At 69.6% G+C, this 15,264-nt stretch overlaps 1 protein-coding gene across 2 annotated transcripts; it reads right to left on the reverse strand.

Annotated features, from left to right (window-relative positions):
* Positions 1 to 1,408: 1,408 nt before the first annotated feature.
* MAPK8IP2 (mitogen-activated protein kinase 8 interacting protein 2) lies at positions 1,409 to 15,159 on the reverse strand. 2 transcript variants are annotated; one of them, XM_069801408.1, is made up of 13 exons: positions 14,990 to 15,159; positions 10,043 to 10,148; positions 9,097 to 9,336; positions 7,238 to 7,337; positions 6,914 to 7,063; positions 4,628 to 6,787; positions 4,116 to 4,191; positions 3,820 to 3,992; positions 3,600 to 3,709; positions 3,384 to 3,503; positions 3,231 to 3,301; positions 2,876 to 2,974; positions 1,409 to 2,700 (listed from the first exon to the last, which is right to left on the reverse strand). In XM_069801408.1, the coding sequence occupies exons 1-13, from the start codon at positions 15,052 to 15,054 to the stop codon at positions 2,628 to 2,630; spliced, it is 3,543 nt and encodes a 1,180-aa protein (XP_069657509.1). In that variant the 5' UTR covers positions 15,055 to 15,159; the 3' UTR covers positions 1,409 to 2,627. The 2 variants fall into 2 exon arrangements, with proteins under 2 accessions (XP_069657509.1, XP_069657508.1); XM_069801407.1 differs by having other exon boundaries at positions 4,628 to 7,063.
* Between the last annotated feature and the right edge of the window lie 105 nt (positions 15,160 to 15,264).

Raw genomic sequence — 15,264 nt, forward strand, 5'->3', positions numbered from 1 at the left:
TAGGAGAGGTGTGCGGGGTCCTGGGGGACCCCAGCCGAGCAACCCCACGCCAGGCAGCCTCTCCAGCACAGGAGGCATTCTGGTCACCCCAGTGACCCCCCAGGACCATCACCCTTCCACTGGCATATGCTCGAGCTGCTCAGCAGTGTACTGGGCCCCAAGGCCCATGAAGGTGCTGGGAGCTCACTGGTACCTCGGCCTCGTGCCCAGGCACATTCTCTAGGGTCCATCCCACTCCACTGTGATACGTTAGGGGACGCCAGCACAGCTCCTGCCCACCCCTCCTTGCTGCTGCTCCTATGCCCCCCAGAGCAAACCCCAAGCTGGGGTTGCAGCCCCCACCCAAGAGAGCCCTCCTCCCACACAGCCTGTGGAGTTGGGCATGAAGGATGGGGCTTTGGGGCTGGGGGGGTGCCTCACAGCAGCCCCCAGCAGCCATTCCCCCCTATTGTCTCTGCAGCCGGCACGGGGAGCTGGTGGGGGTCCCACCACCTCCCACACACCACACCGGTCCTGTGTCCCCCCAGCCATGCTGCCAGCCCAGCCACGCTGTGCCCACACCCTGAGGTCCCGGTACCCGTCCGTCCCCGCAGCCATCACTCCTGAGCCTGGCGGCCCCCATGCCACTCCATCCCCAAGCCCAGCTCTCCCCATGCCTGATGCTCCATTCTCTGTGCCACAACAGCACTGCCCGTTTCGGCAACACTAATGCCTCCTTCCCTCATAGCCATGGGCACAGGGCAGGACCCAGCACGGGTCCGTGCGGCTTCCCTGCCACGGGGTGCCACAGGCTGGGTCCTCCTGCCCTGGGGTAACGGTTCGCTGCCCCCAGGCTGCTGCAGCCCCCCCTCCAGAGCTGGAAAGCTGCACCCCAAACCTCAGGGCACTGCAGCGTGGCAGTGACACTCAAGCAGAAACGGACTGCACGAGGTGACCGGGAGCGGGGGCGGCAGGAGGAGCCATGCCACATCAGCGGTGCACCCCACAGCACCCTGCCCACCCAGCTGAGCACCCCACACCTCCTGCAGATGCAACCGTGCACCCTGCACATGCACCCCATATGCCCTATGCCTCTTGCACACACACACCCTCCATGCACCTGCATGCTCTGCTCCTCCTGTGCACACCCCCCCCATGCACGCCCACCCATCCCATGCACCCTGCACACCCAGCTGTGCCCCACATTTCCCCCACTCCTCCTGCACATGCACCCCCACAGCCCTTGCTGCAGCCCGTGGTCCTGCACGCACACTCGCGTACCCCACTCCTGATTGCAACGCGCCTTCCCTGCACGCAGCAGTGCACCCCACTCTCCTGGGTGCAGTGCCCCCACCCTGCACCCCACACAGACCCACCCTCTCTGACCTGCTGCCCCCGCGGCACCGACAGAGCATCCCCAGGCTCGCGGTCACACCAAGCATATATTTTATTGAAAGACCAAGTGGATGACAAGGCAGTGAGGGGAGAACCTTTAACCAGGGTTTGTACAAGTGTCAGTTGCTCAGGACTCCTCCTGTCGTTCGAGTTACGAGATAAATATTGGTACATAGAGCGGAGTGGAGTTATAGTCACTAAACTAGCACTGGTCAGATATACGGGGCCGGCAAGCAAAATAAATCACCAGGCACAGCAGTGAGGAGCGGGGGCGGCCGCCTGCCCGGTGCCACACTCGGGCCGGACCCCGGCAGCCGCCCCGGCCGCGGGTTTTCCTCTCGCAGGGCAAATACATTCAGGCCAGGGGGGCTCCCGCGGGGCCGGCGGCATCGCCCCCCGCCCTGTAGGGAGCCCCCCAGACCGAGTGCCGGTCCTGCGCCCCACGGCCGGCACAGCCCCCCAGGGAAGGAGGGGATGGCAGAGCAGCGGTGGGGCAGGGACTGGGGACACCAATGGAGGCGAGGGGGCTGGGGCAGGAGGGGCCGTGCTGCGCTCCCCGGGGAGCTGCAGCACTGGGGCCATGGAGGGGACAGGGCCAAGGTGGCTGCACTGGGGTGGGCTGTTCCTGGGGGCCTGCAGCTGCGGGGGGAGACCCCCGGGGGGGCTGGGAGGCTGGTGCTGCCGCCGTGCAGGGGGACAGCATAGACTTGGGGGCTTCATGGCTGGAGACGCTCACCCCAGCACCCCCACCTCTCCATGGCCCCCATCAGCCCCCCCACAGCCTCCCTCCAGCCCCATTCATCCCCTTGAGACCCCCCCCACTGCCCTGCTGCCCCTGCGAGCATTTGCCCGCCACGCACTCCCCCGGCATCTCCATCCCCTGCGGCAGCGGCTGGCCAGGGGCACGGCAGGTCCCTGCTCCTGCGGCCACCAGGCTGGCTTTGCTCATGCAGGGGGGGCAGCTTCTCCCCCGGCCCCGAGGCTCGGCTGCATCGCCTCCGTGGCCGGGGTCCCTAGGGCACAGGGCCGGGGCAATGCTGGGCGCACCTTGGATACCCACCCATGGTCCGCGGCTGCGGCCTGGCCCCCAGCCCCCCCGAGAAGCGGTGAGGATGTGCGGGGAGTCCGTTTGGGCATGGGCTGGAGCATGTGCAGGGGGGGCCAAGCCGGCTGGTTGTGGGGTCAGACAGAGTCTCTGGCCATCTGTGGGGCTGGAGGGGGGTGCGGAAGCAGGAGACACAGTGACTGCCCCCTTACTCCAGGTAAATGTCCTCTGTGGGGCAGGCGTACTCCAGGTGCTCCTGGTAATATTCCTGAAACGCTCGTCTGCAAGGAAGGGCACAATGGGGTGGCTCAGGGCTGGGCCGGGGCCCGGACCCCGGCACCGCAAACCCCTGCACATCCAGCCCCGGCACAGCCAGACCCCCTGCGCCCAGACCCCCAGCACTGCAACCCCCTGCATCCCCAGCATTGGCACGGCCAGCCCCCGTCCCCATCTTACCCGACGCACTCGGCGACGTGTCGCATGGATTCCTGGGAGACGAAGACGTGGCAGGCAAAGCGGCTCAGCACCGGGTGCTTGGTGATGAACCCAAAGTAGCTGCAGGGGGAGGGCAGGGTGAGGGGGGGACACACACCCCACTCCTGCCCCATGGGGTGGTCCGGCAGCCGCAGGGGGCTCTGCAGAGGGGACACCCACTCGGTCCCTGGGGCTGGGGCAGCTGGGACAGGACGGGCACCAAGCAGGGGAACTTGGCATGGCACCGCAGGAGTGTGGGTGCCCCCGGGCAGGGGATGGAGGGGGGGTCCCTTGGGGCTGGGAGCACCCAAGGGGCTGTGGGAGAATGGGGTCTCACCAGCTGTTCCGGGGGTGGCACCCACAGAAGGAGATGTTCTTCATCTGGAAGAAGTGGCTGCAGCGCTCAAACTGGAAGAGAAAAGCCGCCCGAGGTGTGGGCGCCCGGCTCATGGCAGGGCAGGCACCCGGCCCCCCCGCCCGCGCCCCTCACCTCCTCGTCCCGGCTGTACTCGGTGACAGTGAGGATGAGCTTGATGCCCTGCAGCGTGATCTCCAGGTCGCAGCTGGCCGGCGGGCGCAGGTGCACCGTCAGCTTCCTGGTGGTGGCAATCTGGGGGCATGGGGGTGGATGGCGGGCGTGAGAGTGGAGCCCAAGCCGGCACAGGGACGGGGGGGTCACGCTGCCATCCCCCTCCCTCGGGCTCACCTTCTGCATGGCGGCACAGAGGATGCCATTGCCCTGGTGATACGGCACCTCCACCGAGCCCAGGAACTGCACATTGAACCGTTCCACCCAGCATGGGTTCCTCTTCAGGCCTGCGCGGGGAGAGGGGACGAGGAGACGGCGCCCTGAGCCCCCCGCGTCCCCCTGAGCCCCACGGCCCCTGCCACCCCCCTACGGCCCCCAGGGCCCCGCAGGCTCCTACCGATGGCGTCCCTGGCTTGGCCGACAACCTCGTGGGCGTAGAAGGCGGGGAAGATGCCCCTCTCCCCCGTCCGCATATTGTAGCCCCGGTACCAGTAGTCATCCTCCTCCAGCTCCACCAGGATGGGGTCATCCACGTCCAGCTCCAGCTCGTCCTCGTGGCGGGGGATGAACCTGGGGGGGATAGCCAGAAGGAGGACACGGGCAGGGAGGGGCAGAGCCATGGGAGAGGGGGTCCTGCGTGGACCCCCCCCCCCCAAGGTGCATGTGGCCAGCATGGCCGGGTTCACTGCTTACCTGAAGACAGCCCGGTGGGTTTGCTCCCGCTCCTCCCCGTTCACCATGCAGGAGAACAGCCCGAAGGACTCTGTGCCTGCAGAGAAGGAGGCTGCTGTAGGGCTGGGGGGCACCTCCCACCTCTGCCCACCCTGGGGAGCAGATGGCCATCACCCGTGGGATCAGGCCCCTCCTCGGAGGATCCCACCTGAGCCCCTGGCCCTGCACCCCCCACCGAGGCCGAGGACCCCGCGGGGTGCTGGTGCAAAGGCATGTTGGGGACCGGCCACCCAGCAAAACCTCACGGCCCCACGGGGGAGAGACCACGGCCTTCGGGTCCGGCCCCACGCTCCACGCAGCCACCCTGTCCCTGCCCCACCTCCCGTGCCATGCCGCGCCGTGCTATGCCACACGGGGACGATGCCATGGCCGGGATGGCCGAGCCAGGACAGCGGAAAGCAGCCAGCCCGCCAACAGCACACTGAGCAGCCTGGTATGGCATGGCATGGCATGGCCCGGCACGGGTCACTTACTGGAGGAACGGGAGGTGCTGTTGACGAAGACATTGAGGAACTTCTTGGAGAACTGCAGGTCGGCCTCAGGGGATGAGTCCTCGGAGGAGCTGTGGGCGTCAGGGGCCACCAGCCCATCTCCAAAGGCCGCCTCATCCTCCAGGTCGCAGCGGTCGCAGGCGCGGAGCAGGTCGCTGTCGTCGCTCAGCACTGAGGTGCAGCGCCGCAGGCTCACCAGCTCCAGCTGCGTGTGCTCGTCCACCACCAGTGTGTACTTCATCGAGTCGTAGGCCAGGGACTCATCCAGCGCCCGCGGCTCCAGCGCCCCGGGGGCAGGTGGCAGCTCCCCCCCAAAGCTTCCCCGCAGCGGGTCCTCGGGGAAGGGGGAGCCCTTCAGGTAGGGCGCCTCGTCCTCGTCTGTGGAGTAGGCCATGGTGAAGCCGCGGTTGGTCTTGGCGGTGGAGACATCCAGGGCGGGCGAGCCGGCGTCGGGGCCCTGCCCCTGGGGTGCTAACCGGACGTCGTCGATCATGTCGTCGGCCTCCAGGATGCCCGAGTCCAGGTCCCTGTCGACAGCCCAGTCCTCTGGGCCAGTGGCTGGCGGCGCCATGGTGGCGCGGTGCTCCCCGGCGGCAGCCTCGGTCCCGGGGGAGGCGCGCGGGGAGGCGCGGGGCAGCGCGGGGCGGCAGCCGAAGGTGGCCAGGACCTCAGAGGTGCCCAGTCTGTCGAGGGTGACGGGGCGCCCCGGGAAGACGGGCGCGATGGTGTCATTGGTGGGGTTGCTCAGGAAGAGGAAGGGGCCCGGCTCATCGGCAGGCGGCTCTGGCGCCGGCTCTGTCCCAGCACCCAGGGCCCGCTCGTCCTCGGCGCGCTGGAGGGAGCTGCGCAGCGTCTCCATGTCCACCAGCTCAATGGCGCGCTGGCAGTGGGGCAGGGCGGCCGGCTCCCCTGTGCCCACCGGGGAGTCCCGCGAGCCGGGCTCCCCATCCAGCGCCTCGCTCAGTATCTCGGGCTCCAGGTCGGAGGCTGGGGAGATGGTGTCGCAGAGCGAGTGGGTCTGCTGGAAGCACTCATCCGGGCACTTGATGGGGTAGGAGCCCTCAGAGATCATCTTGTTGACAAGGTTGCTGAGCAGCCAGGGCGAGTCCGAGTCCTCGCTCAGGTCGGGCTCTGACTCCGAGTCGGAGTCATACTCACTGTTGTCCTCCTCGTCAGCCTCAGGCATCAGCTTGGGCCCCACGGGCAGGTAGAAGGAGCGCCGGATGCTCTCCAGGCTGTGGTCTGGGTCAATCTTCAGGTCCAGGGGGCTGGAGGTGGAGAGGTCCGTCTGGCCTGCAGGTGCAGAGGAGTCCACCGGGTTCAGGCTGTCATAGTAGCCCTCCATCTTCAGCTCCGCCAGGCTCTCCCGTCTCACCACGCCGTGCTCCGGGAGCTCCCTCTCCAGGGTCTCCTCCTCCTCCTCCTTGCCCTTGTCCAGCAGCAGGGAGTCCTTGATGCCCATCAGGCCGGGGGCCTCCAGCTCCGTCTCCAGCTCGGCCTCTGAGGTGGGCGAGCTGGCCTCCTCGATGGAGTTGGTGAGGTGGGAGGACCTGCCGCTGCTGCTGTCGCTGCTCAGGTCCAGCTCCGTCTCCGAGATGGAGGAGATCATGTTGCTGACCAGGCGCCCGCCAGCAAAGGCCGCCTCGATCTCCCCCTCCACGTCCGAGTCGGAGCCGGGCGAGCTGAGGTCTTCGCCGTGCCGGCCGCCAGGCAGGAAGGGCTTGGCGGTCCTGCTGGTGAGGTCGGCCTCAATGCCAGGGTCCGAGGAGGGCGAGGTGGTCTCCGAGGAGCCCGAAGGGTGCCCGCGCACGCTGGCCGCCCGGCCGGGCTGTGGGCCCTCCCCATCGGAGCTGAGCGGCTCCGCGGGGCACACGTAGGCACCCGTCAGCCGGGCGCCCTGCCCGTCGTGCCGCTCGGCGACGGCCCCGGCCGCCAGCTCCTCCCGAGACTGCGGGGAGCCGGGCTGCTCACGGGGGGCCGCGGGGGACCCCGGGCTCCCGGCCCCCAGGCTGCCCCCTTCGCCGGGCACCGGCCTCTCTCGGCCGCCGGCCGCTTCTTGCTTTGGTGGGGCGCAGCGGCTGTTGGCAGCCGCGGGGGCCTGGGGTGGCGAGCCCGCATCGGGGCCGGGAGGAGCCGCAGGCCCTGTTGGAGAGAGAGACTGTTTAGGGGGCGGCTGGTGGAGGCGCGACGGGGAGTGCGGTGCTCGGAGCGCAGAGGAGATGATATTCATGTTATAATCTTCCCCGGCTCTCGGGGGCGATGGGTTACCATGTGCCAGGGACTCGTGGCTGTTGCCTTGCGAGTCAAAGGGGGAGGGCTGCAGCGAGGCGGGGGCCTGCCCGGCCCCGCCGGGGCTCGGCCCCTTCGGGCTCTCCAGGCAGGGTCCGTCTTGGATGCAGGCGTGGGGAGATGAGTGTCCTGCAAGGGAAAGGCAGAGCCCTGGTCAGCCCTCCGCCCCCCACGCCGGGGTGAAAATCCCACGGGCTTCAACCAAAGGGGGACGGCTGTGGGACCCCCCCAGCGGGAGCCGTCCCCAGCACCAGCCCCACGGCCCCGCTCTGGACCAGGACCCCATCCCCATCCCGCACTCACCAGTGTGTGAGGAAGAGGAGGAGGAGGAGTGGAGAAGGGCGTCCTGCCAGGTGGTGCGGTGAGCGGGCGGTGGGAAGCTGCCGTTGTTGTTCAGGGAGTCCTGGGGGAAGAGCAGAGCCAGGGTGGGTGGGCTGTCGAGCCCAGGGATGGGGCCCGAGGCACATTTGGGGACCGGGCAAGCACGGGGGAGCTGGGGTGCCTGGCGTGGGCTGCGCAGGGGCACGGGGGTACCAAATGCAGCCAGGCCGGCCCGGGGACGCTCCTCGGCACGGCTCGGTGCTCCCCGCCGGCTTGGCAGCACCCGGGCCACGTGCCCAGGGGCTTATCAGGATTAGGGCCGCGACGTCCCCAGCGACCCTGCCCAGCCAGACGCACGCCCGGCAGCGCCTGCCACAGAGCAGGACCCGGAGACGGCACGCTGCCCGTCCCGCACGGCCCCAGGGACACCACCTCGCAGGGGACACGCCGGCACTGGTGCTGAGCCCACCGGACCCCCGGCGTGAGGCCCTGCTGAGCCCTGTCTCCCCGAGACCGGAGCCTGACTCCAGCAAGGGGGGCTCCGCTGCCTCCCCCAAAGAGCCGCCGGCCCTGCGGTGCGGGCAGGAGCTGACAGGGCCGGGGCTGCCCCGTCCGGTGCGGCGGCAGCTGTGGATTAATCCCAGCGGGAAGTGCAGGCAGCGATAATCCCGCCGAGCGGGAGATTAGCGAGCGGGGCACGCACGGCAGGGGTCCGGCGCGGCAGGGAGGGTCGGGCATCACACGGGCTGTGCCGCAGCCCCAGGGACGGGTGCCAGGGGGAGATGGGGACGGGTGCTGGGGGGACGGTGCCCAAGGATCGAGGTCTCGCCTCCTCCCAGGGCCAGAGCAGGGATTACCGGGATTTGCACCCCGGGCACACCGATGGGGGCCGGATCCAGCCATCACGGGGGCTCCACTCCCGTCCCCAGGGACGATGGACCAGGGTGGCCAGTGGGATCTGGCTTTGCCGGTGCATCCTGCCAGGGTGCGGCAGGTCAGGGCTGGCAGGCGCTGGGGGTGAGCCCTGGGGCTTTGTCACCCTCCTGCGCCGGCCCAGCCAAGACCCCCAGCCCCCCGACAGTCCCCCTCCTCCCCCCCAACAGCCCTAGCCGCAAGCAGTGCCCTCCCAGAAGGGGGGGTCGAGAATCCCAAAAGCCCCCCGGCACCATGGCAACGCAGCCGGATGCAGGCAGCACCGCACGCGGCTTCCCACACACTGCGGTGGCACGGCAGCTCGGGGCTGGCACCACACACGCGTGCGCGCGGGGACACGGGGACACCCCTGCGGCTCCACGCCTGCGGGGACCCCCCCACCCCGGGGGAGGCCCTGACCCCAGCTCCAGGGATGGAAAAGGAGGGACGCGGCATGCACGAGCACCCAGGCACACGCACCCGTGCGACGCACGGGGCTGGCACATGACGCTCGCTGTGCCCACAGCCAGCAACTGCCCGCAGCACCTCGCAACCCTCTGCCACCCAGAGACATCCCGGATACCCCACTCACGCCGGAGCCCCGCACATGGGGATGGGGCCCCCCAGACCTGGGCCTGGCAGGGAGCGGGCAGGGGCCCCGCTGGGCACCATGCAGACCCATCCCCAACGTCCCCAGCTTGGCCCCACCACTGCGGAGCTGGAGCCGGCATCATCTTTGCCCTTCTCTGTGGTGCCCACCACGCTGGGCTGGGCGCAGCCCTCCGCCCACCCCTGGGCAGAGCCCACCTCAGTGGGGCTCCTTCCCATGCTGCACCCCACAGAGCCCCTGCTCCTCCTCTGCCAGCCCTGGGGGGCAGAGACCCCGGGGGGAGGTGGTGGAGACCCCTCCTGGCCGCCCCCACCCTCACCTGGGTGCCTGGGGCCGTCAGGTTGAGGGTGGTGGGTCGGTGCTTCTGCGTCTCCTCCAGGGCGGGCGAGGGGATGGGTGAGGCCGAAGGGGATGGTGGAGCTTCCAGTTCATTGCCCTCCTCCTCCTCCTCTTCCTCCTCCTCCTCCTCGTTGTCGTCGATCATCTCGAACTCCTGGAAGTCGTCCTGGAAGGTGCAGATGGGGTGCGGCTGCTCGCCGCGCTCCAGCACCAGACAGTCCTGGGGATGCGGCACCAGGTTAGTGGCCACGGCGCTCACGCTCACCCCGCTCCCCAGGATGGCACGGCTGCTGTGGCACGACCCTCCCCAGCGGTTCTACTGGCACCGGGCTGGCAGTGCATCCGCTCCCCTCCACTCCTGCCCCAACAGGATGGGGGTCTCCAAGAGGAAAGTGCCCTGCGCCGGGGACCGGGGATCCCCCTGGCTCTGCCAGCACCCTGCCTGTCCCTTGCTGCCTGTCCTGGCCCCAACACCCAGCACTTCATCCCACCCGTATGCCTGCCTGGCCCTGGCCCATTTCCCCAGCACTATTCCCCCCAGTGCTGGGCAGAGCTGGGGAGGAGCTGAGTAAGTGGGAGGCACGGGAGCCACCGGAACCGGGGAAGCGCAGTGGCAGGCAGGCACCTGGCTGGCAAGGCCAACGTGGGGCTGGCTGCTGAGCCACCCATGTTCACCACGGCCGCCCCACAGGGCTCAGCCAGAGGTGGCAAGAGGCCCCAGGGTGCCTGGCCATGCTGGGGGTCCCTGGGCTCAGGACCCTGCCTGCGCCCTGCAGTGCATCCCCTTGGTGCCCTGGCACGGGGGCCCCTGCACCCTCCGCTCCGGGAGGGGCTTTGCTGGGCCGAGGCCCCCACCCGGTCCCCACCAAAGCTCTGCGCAGCTGCCATGTGCCCGGGGGGGGGCTCAGCACACTCAGCTGGTGCACCTTCTCATAGTGGTCCGAGTCGTAGTTCAGCCCAATGCCGCAGTCATCTGTGATCTCCGACAGGTCCTCGTCATCGAACTCCTCCAGGCTGATGTCCTGGGGGGGCCTGGGGAGAGGGGCCGGGGATGTCAGGCCAGGGGTGACACGCAGACAAACCTCAGCAAAATGCCTCCCGCTCCCCCCCAGCACTACAAGGGCCTGGAGAGCCAAACAGCATTGTAGGCATGTGCTGCTGGCATTGTACCCGTCACCCCAGGGTGCGTGCCAGCATGGGAGCACCAGCTGGGCAGCACCACAGGGGCATGCTGGCGCAACACCATCGCCCCAGGGCGCTGGCACGGGACCACCAGCCAAGCCAACATGGCACGCTCCCGCCTGGCAGCACAGGGCCCGGGACCCCGAGCCGCAGCCTGGGCATCAACCCCATGCCAGGAAGCAGGCGAGGCCGGAGGTTACAGTGAGGGCGATGGCCGCAGCGATGCACAGGGCTGCCGCTCTCAGCGCCGTGCTCCCTCCCGCCCGGCTCGCCACAAACTGCCCAGATTCACCACCGAGCCTCGTACCAGGGCGGTGAGAGCCCCGCACAGCTCAGGGCTTGTCCTCAGCCGGGCAGAGGTGCCGAGACCACTGCCACAGCAGGCAGCGCATCTCCCAAATTCTCAGCCCAGCAAAATCCCTTGAGCCAAACCCAAGGCACATGCCGGAGCCGAGACGGGGAGGGGACGGCTGCTGCCGCCACCAGCTTTGGGGTGACCCATGCCACAGGGCTGCTTTCCGTGCCTTGGGGGGTTTTACTTTAGGTTTAACCTGAAGCAGAGCTATGTGCCGTCCCGCAGCGCTGCCCAGGCGCAGGGCCTGCCAGCGCAGGCAGGGACAGGGGGTGGCAAGGGCGGATCGACGCCCTGACGCCCCGGACTTGCCTGCGCTGCCTCCCTGCCTGCCCCGCAGGCAGGACCCTGCAGGCAGGGCTGGGGCTGCCCCTGCCCAAGGTAAGGGCAGCCAGAGAAACCAAGCCAAGCTGTTCCCGTCAGGAACGGGGGTGTCATGGAAACCAGCGGTTTCTGCAGGGGAAGGGAAAAAAAAAAAAAAGGAAAAAGACGACAACTCTTGGCAGGATTTGGTGTCAGAAAACGGAAACCAAACGTTTCTGGCGGGTCTGTAGGGTGGGAGGAGTGGCAGCGCCCAGGTGCTGGTGGAGACCCTCTGCCCACCCCCGTGGGGTCTGGGGGACACCCAGGGCCCCCCCACAGCCCGGCCCCAAGGGAGTGCGGCAGCAGCCAGGCAGGGGCCAGCGGAGCTCCTCTGGCAGGGATGGGTCTGGGGTCTCGCTGGGGCTCAGCTGGCAGCAGGAGCAGACCCCCCACGTGGTGGTGGTGGTGGGTGTCACAGCCCCTGACAGCCATGGCTGTCTCCTGGGCTGCGCCCTCCCTTTGCCTCCCGCTTTTGCCCCAAACTCCCCTTTTCCAGCCCCTGGCCCCAGCACGGAGGCCAGGCGCTGACTCCCGTTTCACAGGGAGAAAGATTTCCCCTAATCACATAATTCCCAGAAGTAGGCCATGGAGACTGCATTAAATATTTGCAGATTTGTGGCGAAAGCATCAGAGCCGGTGGTGGGACCGTGGCCTCAGCCTGCAGCGGAGCACGGGGCTGGGCCGGACCCTGGGAAGGGGTGGGGGACCCCCAGGTGCAGTGGGGAGCAGAGCCCTGGGGGTGGAGGTGGCAGAGCCCCAAGGGTGGCAGGGACCAGAGCCCATCTCCCCAGCCCCAGGGGACATCGGTGGCTGCTCTCCCGCAGGCAGCAGGGTGGGGGGCAGAACCCTCCGGGCTCCGCTCCCGCACCCTTGGACCCTCCTCACCTGGGGAACGAACTCCTCCACCAGCCCTCGCCCTGGCTGAAGGGACACACACACTGGGCCAGCACAGGCCGCGCCACGGCATGGCATGGCACAGCAGGGCACGGCACTGCTGCCCTGCATGAGCATGACTGGGGTCCCTGCCCCACACAGGGCTGCTGCCCTCCCGCAGCCGGGCTCCAGCTGCCCTGGGGAGGCCATCTCCCCTCAGCAGGGAGCGACCGCCGCGACAAACCACGGCTGTAATTTCTAGGTCACAGCGCTCCTGAGCTGGAGCGGGCACGGTGAGATGGGGCTGCCATGGTGAGACTGGGCCACCACGGCAAGATGGGGCCGCCAGCAAGAGTCAGCCCGGCCCCACAGCCTCCCCGAGGGGACCCTTGGGGACCCTGGCCCTGGCCCCGCTGCGGCCAGAGAAGAGGCAGCACCATCACTGCGGGTGCAGGGATACAGCAATGGGCGCCTCGGACACACTGGTGATGAGCAGCAGGCGGGAAGGACGGCATCCGTCCCTGCAATGGCTGCACAGGACACCGTGGCCAGCCGGGGCGGAGGTGCAGGTGAGGAGCACATGAGTGAGGGTCTGGACCTGAAGTGGAGCTGAGGCAGTGGTTCGGGGAGGGGGGAGCTCATCCCAGCACATGGAGAGGGGGTCAGGAAGGGCAGGAGGCAGCTGGACACCCCACCGCAGGACGTGGAGGGACCCAGCACCCCACCGCACACCCCAGGCTGGCCTCACCGCCTCCACTTCGGCATGTCCTGAGCTGGGCCGGACTGGAGGAGGGGAGCGGGGAGGTGAGGGCAGCACCGGGCGAGGGCCGGGAGCCGGACCCCAAAGGAGGCCCAACATCACCCACCCCTGGGGCGCAGGGAGTGGGTCCGTGCAGGGATGGGGAGCAGAGCGCACAGCAGGGTACACACCGGTGTTTGCACAGGAGCTGCTGGAGGCCGGGCTTCCCAAGGAGGGAGTGACGACCAAGCAGGCCATGGGAAGATTGAATTTCCTCATCATTTTCAGACCAGCTCCCTGGACAGTTCGCTCTGGCAGTGGCTCTCCTGCAATGGCTTCTCCCACAGGGATGGGCCAGGGACTGGGAGGGCAGATGTGCCTCCAGCCCCCCAACCCCTCTGCACCCACTGGCCTCCGGCTGCTCCCAGGGGAGGGAAGAGGCCGCATGGAGGTCAGTGCTGACCCTAGAGGGCCTAGCCCCAGCCAGCATCCCCCACCCCAAACCTGTGACCGGCACCCAGGGCTCCCACGGCCCAACCTGCAGCCACCCGCACCAGTGCTGGTGCCCCAGACGGGGAGGCAAGAGCCATCCTGGGGCTTTGCCCTCCCTCACCAGGCCCTGCCAGGCTCCGGGGACCTGCAGGTGCTCAGTGAGACCTGGGCGCACTCGCTGCCATGGCATCCCCGGGGATTTGACCCGGTTCTCCATGCTGGTACAGGGATGCAGCGCCAGCTCCCTGAGCTGCCTCCTCCCCACAGCGGGGAGCAGTGCGGGCTGGGGGTCACGGTCACGGCTCCAGCCCTTTGGCATCCGCAAAGGGGCTTTGTGCTGCTCGCAGTGCTGCCCAGGGCTCGGGGCCACCGTTGGGGACCTCAGAGACCGAGTGCTCCCGTGGGAGCTGGAGGGGCAATGGACGATCCATGGCTGGGGGGGAGCACACATGGCCGGCGCAGGGGTCAGGCTTCTGCCGTCCCTCCCTCACGGGGCACAAGGGCAGAGGGAGATGTGGAGGAGCAGCAGCAGCAAGCTCAGTCCCAGGGGAACTGAGCTCCCTGGGGGGAGAGGAGTGGGTCTGGATCAGGCTGGGAGTGGGCTCCGGCTGGGACACATCCCTGGCCCAGGCCTCAGCTGCAGCAAAGGGCAGGGACCTGCCAGGGCCAGGTCTGACCCCACATGGCAGGGCACGGGGGCTGAAGCAGGAGCAGTGCCAAGGGGGACACAGCCGAGACCCCCAGAGAGTTGCCCCGGGCCCAGATCCTGGGCGAGAGGCAGGAAGGAGCCAAGCAGCCACAGCAGAGGCCACGTCCTCCCCTCCCTGCACCACCGCCAGTGGGGACGCTCCGGGGTCCTGCTGTGCGGTGTGCCCGGGGAAGGGGACAGCCCGGGGAGCAGCCGTGAGACCTGCCCAGCGCAGGCCAGAACCAAGCGAGGGCACATCCCGCATGCCCACCAGCCCCCAGGTCCCTCGGTCCGCAGCTGCCGTGCCCTCGGGGCTCCCCAGATACCCCCCCCCGCCCCGCTACCGCCACCTCCCACCCCTCCCCATCCCACTGCTGGGGCCCCCGCAGCCCCGCGCCGGGCCAGCCCATCCCGCACCCAGCTCCCGTCTGGCCCCGCACCCCACCGCTCGCCCCGGGGACCCCAACCCGGAGCCAAGGTCGGGCGAGGTGGGGGGGGGTGGAGGCGAGGGCCCAGCCGCCTCCCCCCCCTCCCCGGACCCGTCCGGAGGACCCGGCCGCTGGCCCCGCACCTCCGGCTCCCGCGGGCCCTGCGGTAAGGTGACCCGCGGGCCCAGAGGGGCCCCGTTCCCGGGGCCGGCACCCGGCATCCCGGCCGCCTCCGAGGCCGCTGCGGCGCCTCGGGAGAGACAAAGAGGCGGCGGTAGCGGCGGCGGCTCCCCCCGCAGCGGCGGGATGCGGCGGCAGCGGGCACGGCCGAGCCGAGGCGGGGGGGGGGGTGTCTGCCCCTCCGTGAACGGGGGGCGCAGAGGGGACCCCCCCCCCCGAGCCCCAGCATCCCCCGCCGGGATTGGTGCGGGGGGGATGCGGCCGGCGGCTGCTACTGCGTTGTTAATCCCCGGGACGGGGCCGCAGCGGCAAGGGCTGCCCGGGCGGGCAGGCGGCCTGCGCGGCCCCGGCCCGGCATCCCAAGGTGAACGGGCGGGAGGCACGGGGGGGGCCTGGGCCCGCCACGCCGCCGCCTCCCCCGCCCCGGTACCCTCCGCCGCTGCCAAGGGCGGTGCACCGGGAAGGGCAGCCCCTGCACCGCAGCGCCCCGGCCCCGCCGGGCCGCCCCGCATCGTCCGTCCCCCCCCCCCCAGCCCTGCAGCCCCCTCCCCGCGCCCCGGGCCGGGCCGGGCTCACCTGCAGCCGGGCGGGGAGAGCGAGTGGAAGGTGGAGAGCGAGAACATCTCGGCGCGATCCGCCATCTTCTCCCGGCCGGGGCTGCGCCGGACTGCGGAGCTGCGCGGGGAGCGCGGCCGGGCGGGGCGCGGGGGCGGGGAGCCGCGCTATGGCGGGGGGGAGCGGGATGGCGGGGGACGGGGGGTCTTATAGCGAGGGAGGAGCCGGGGAGGGCGGGAGGGGCGGGGGCTGCCGCGGGGGGGTATAGGAGGGGAGCGGGGGGGCGGTATAGGGAG

Source organism: Haliaeetus albicilla, chromosome 14 (genome assembly GCF_947461875.1).
Source record: "Haliaeetus albicilla chromosome 14, bHalAlb1.1, whole genome shotgun sequence".
NCBI classification, from domain to species: Eukaryota; Metazoa; Chordata; class Aves; order Accipitriformes; family Accipitridae; genus Haliaeetus; species Haliaeetus albicilla.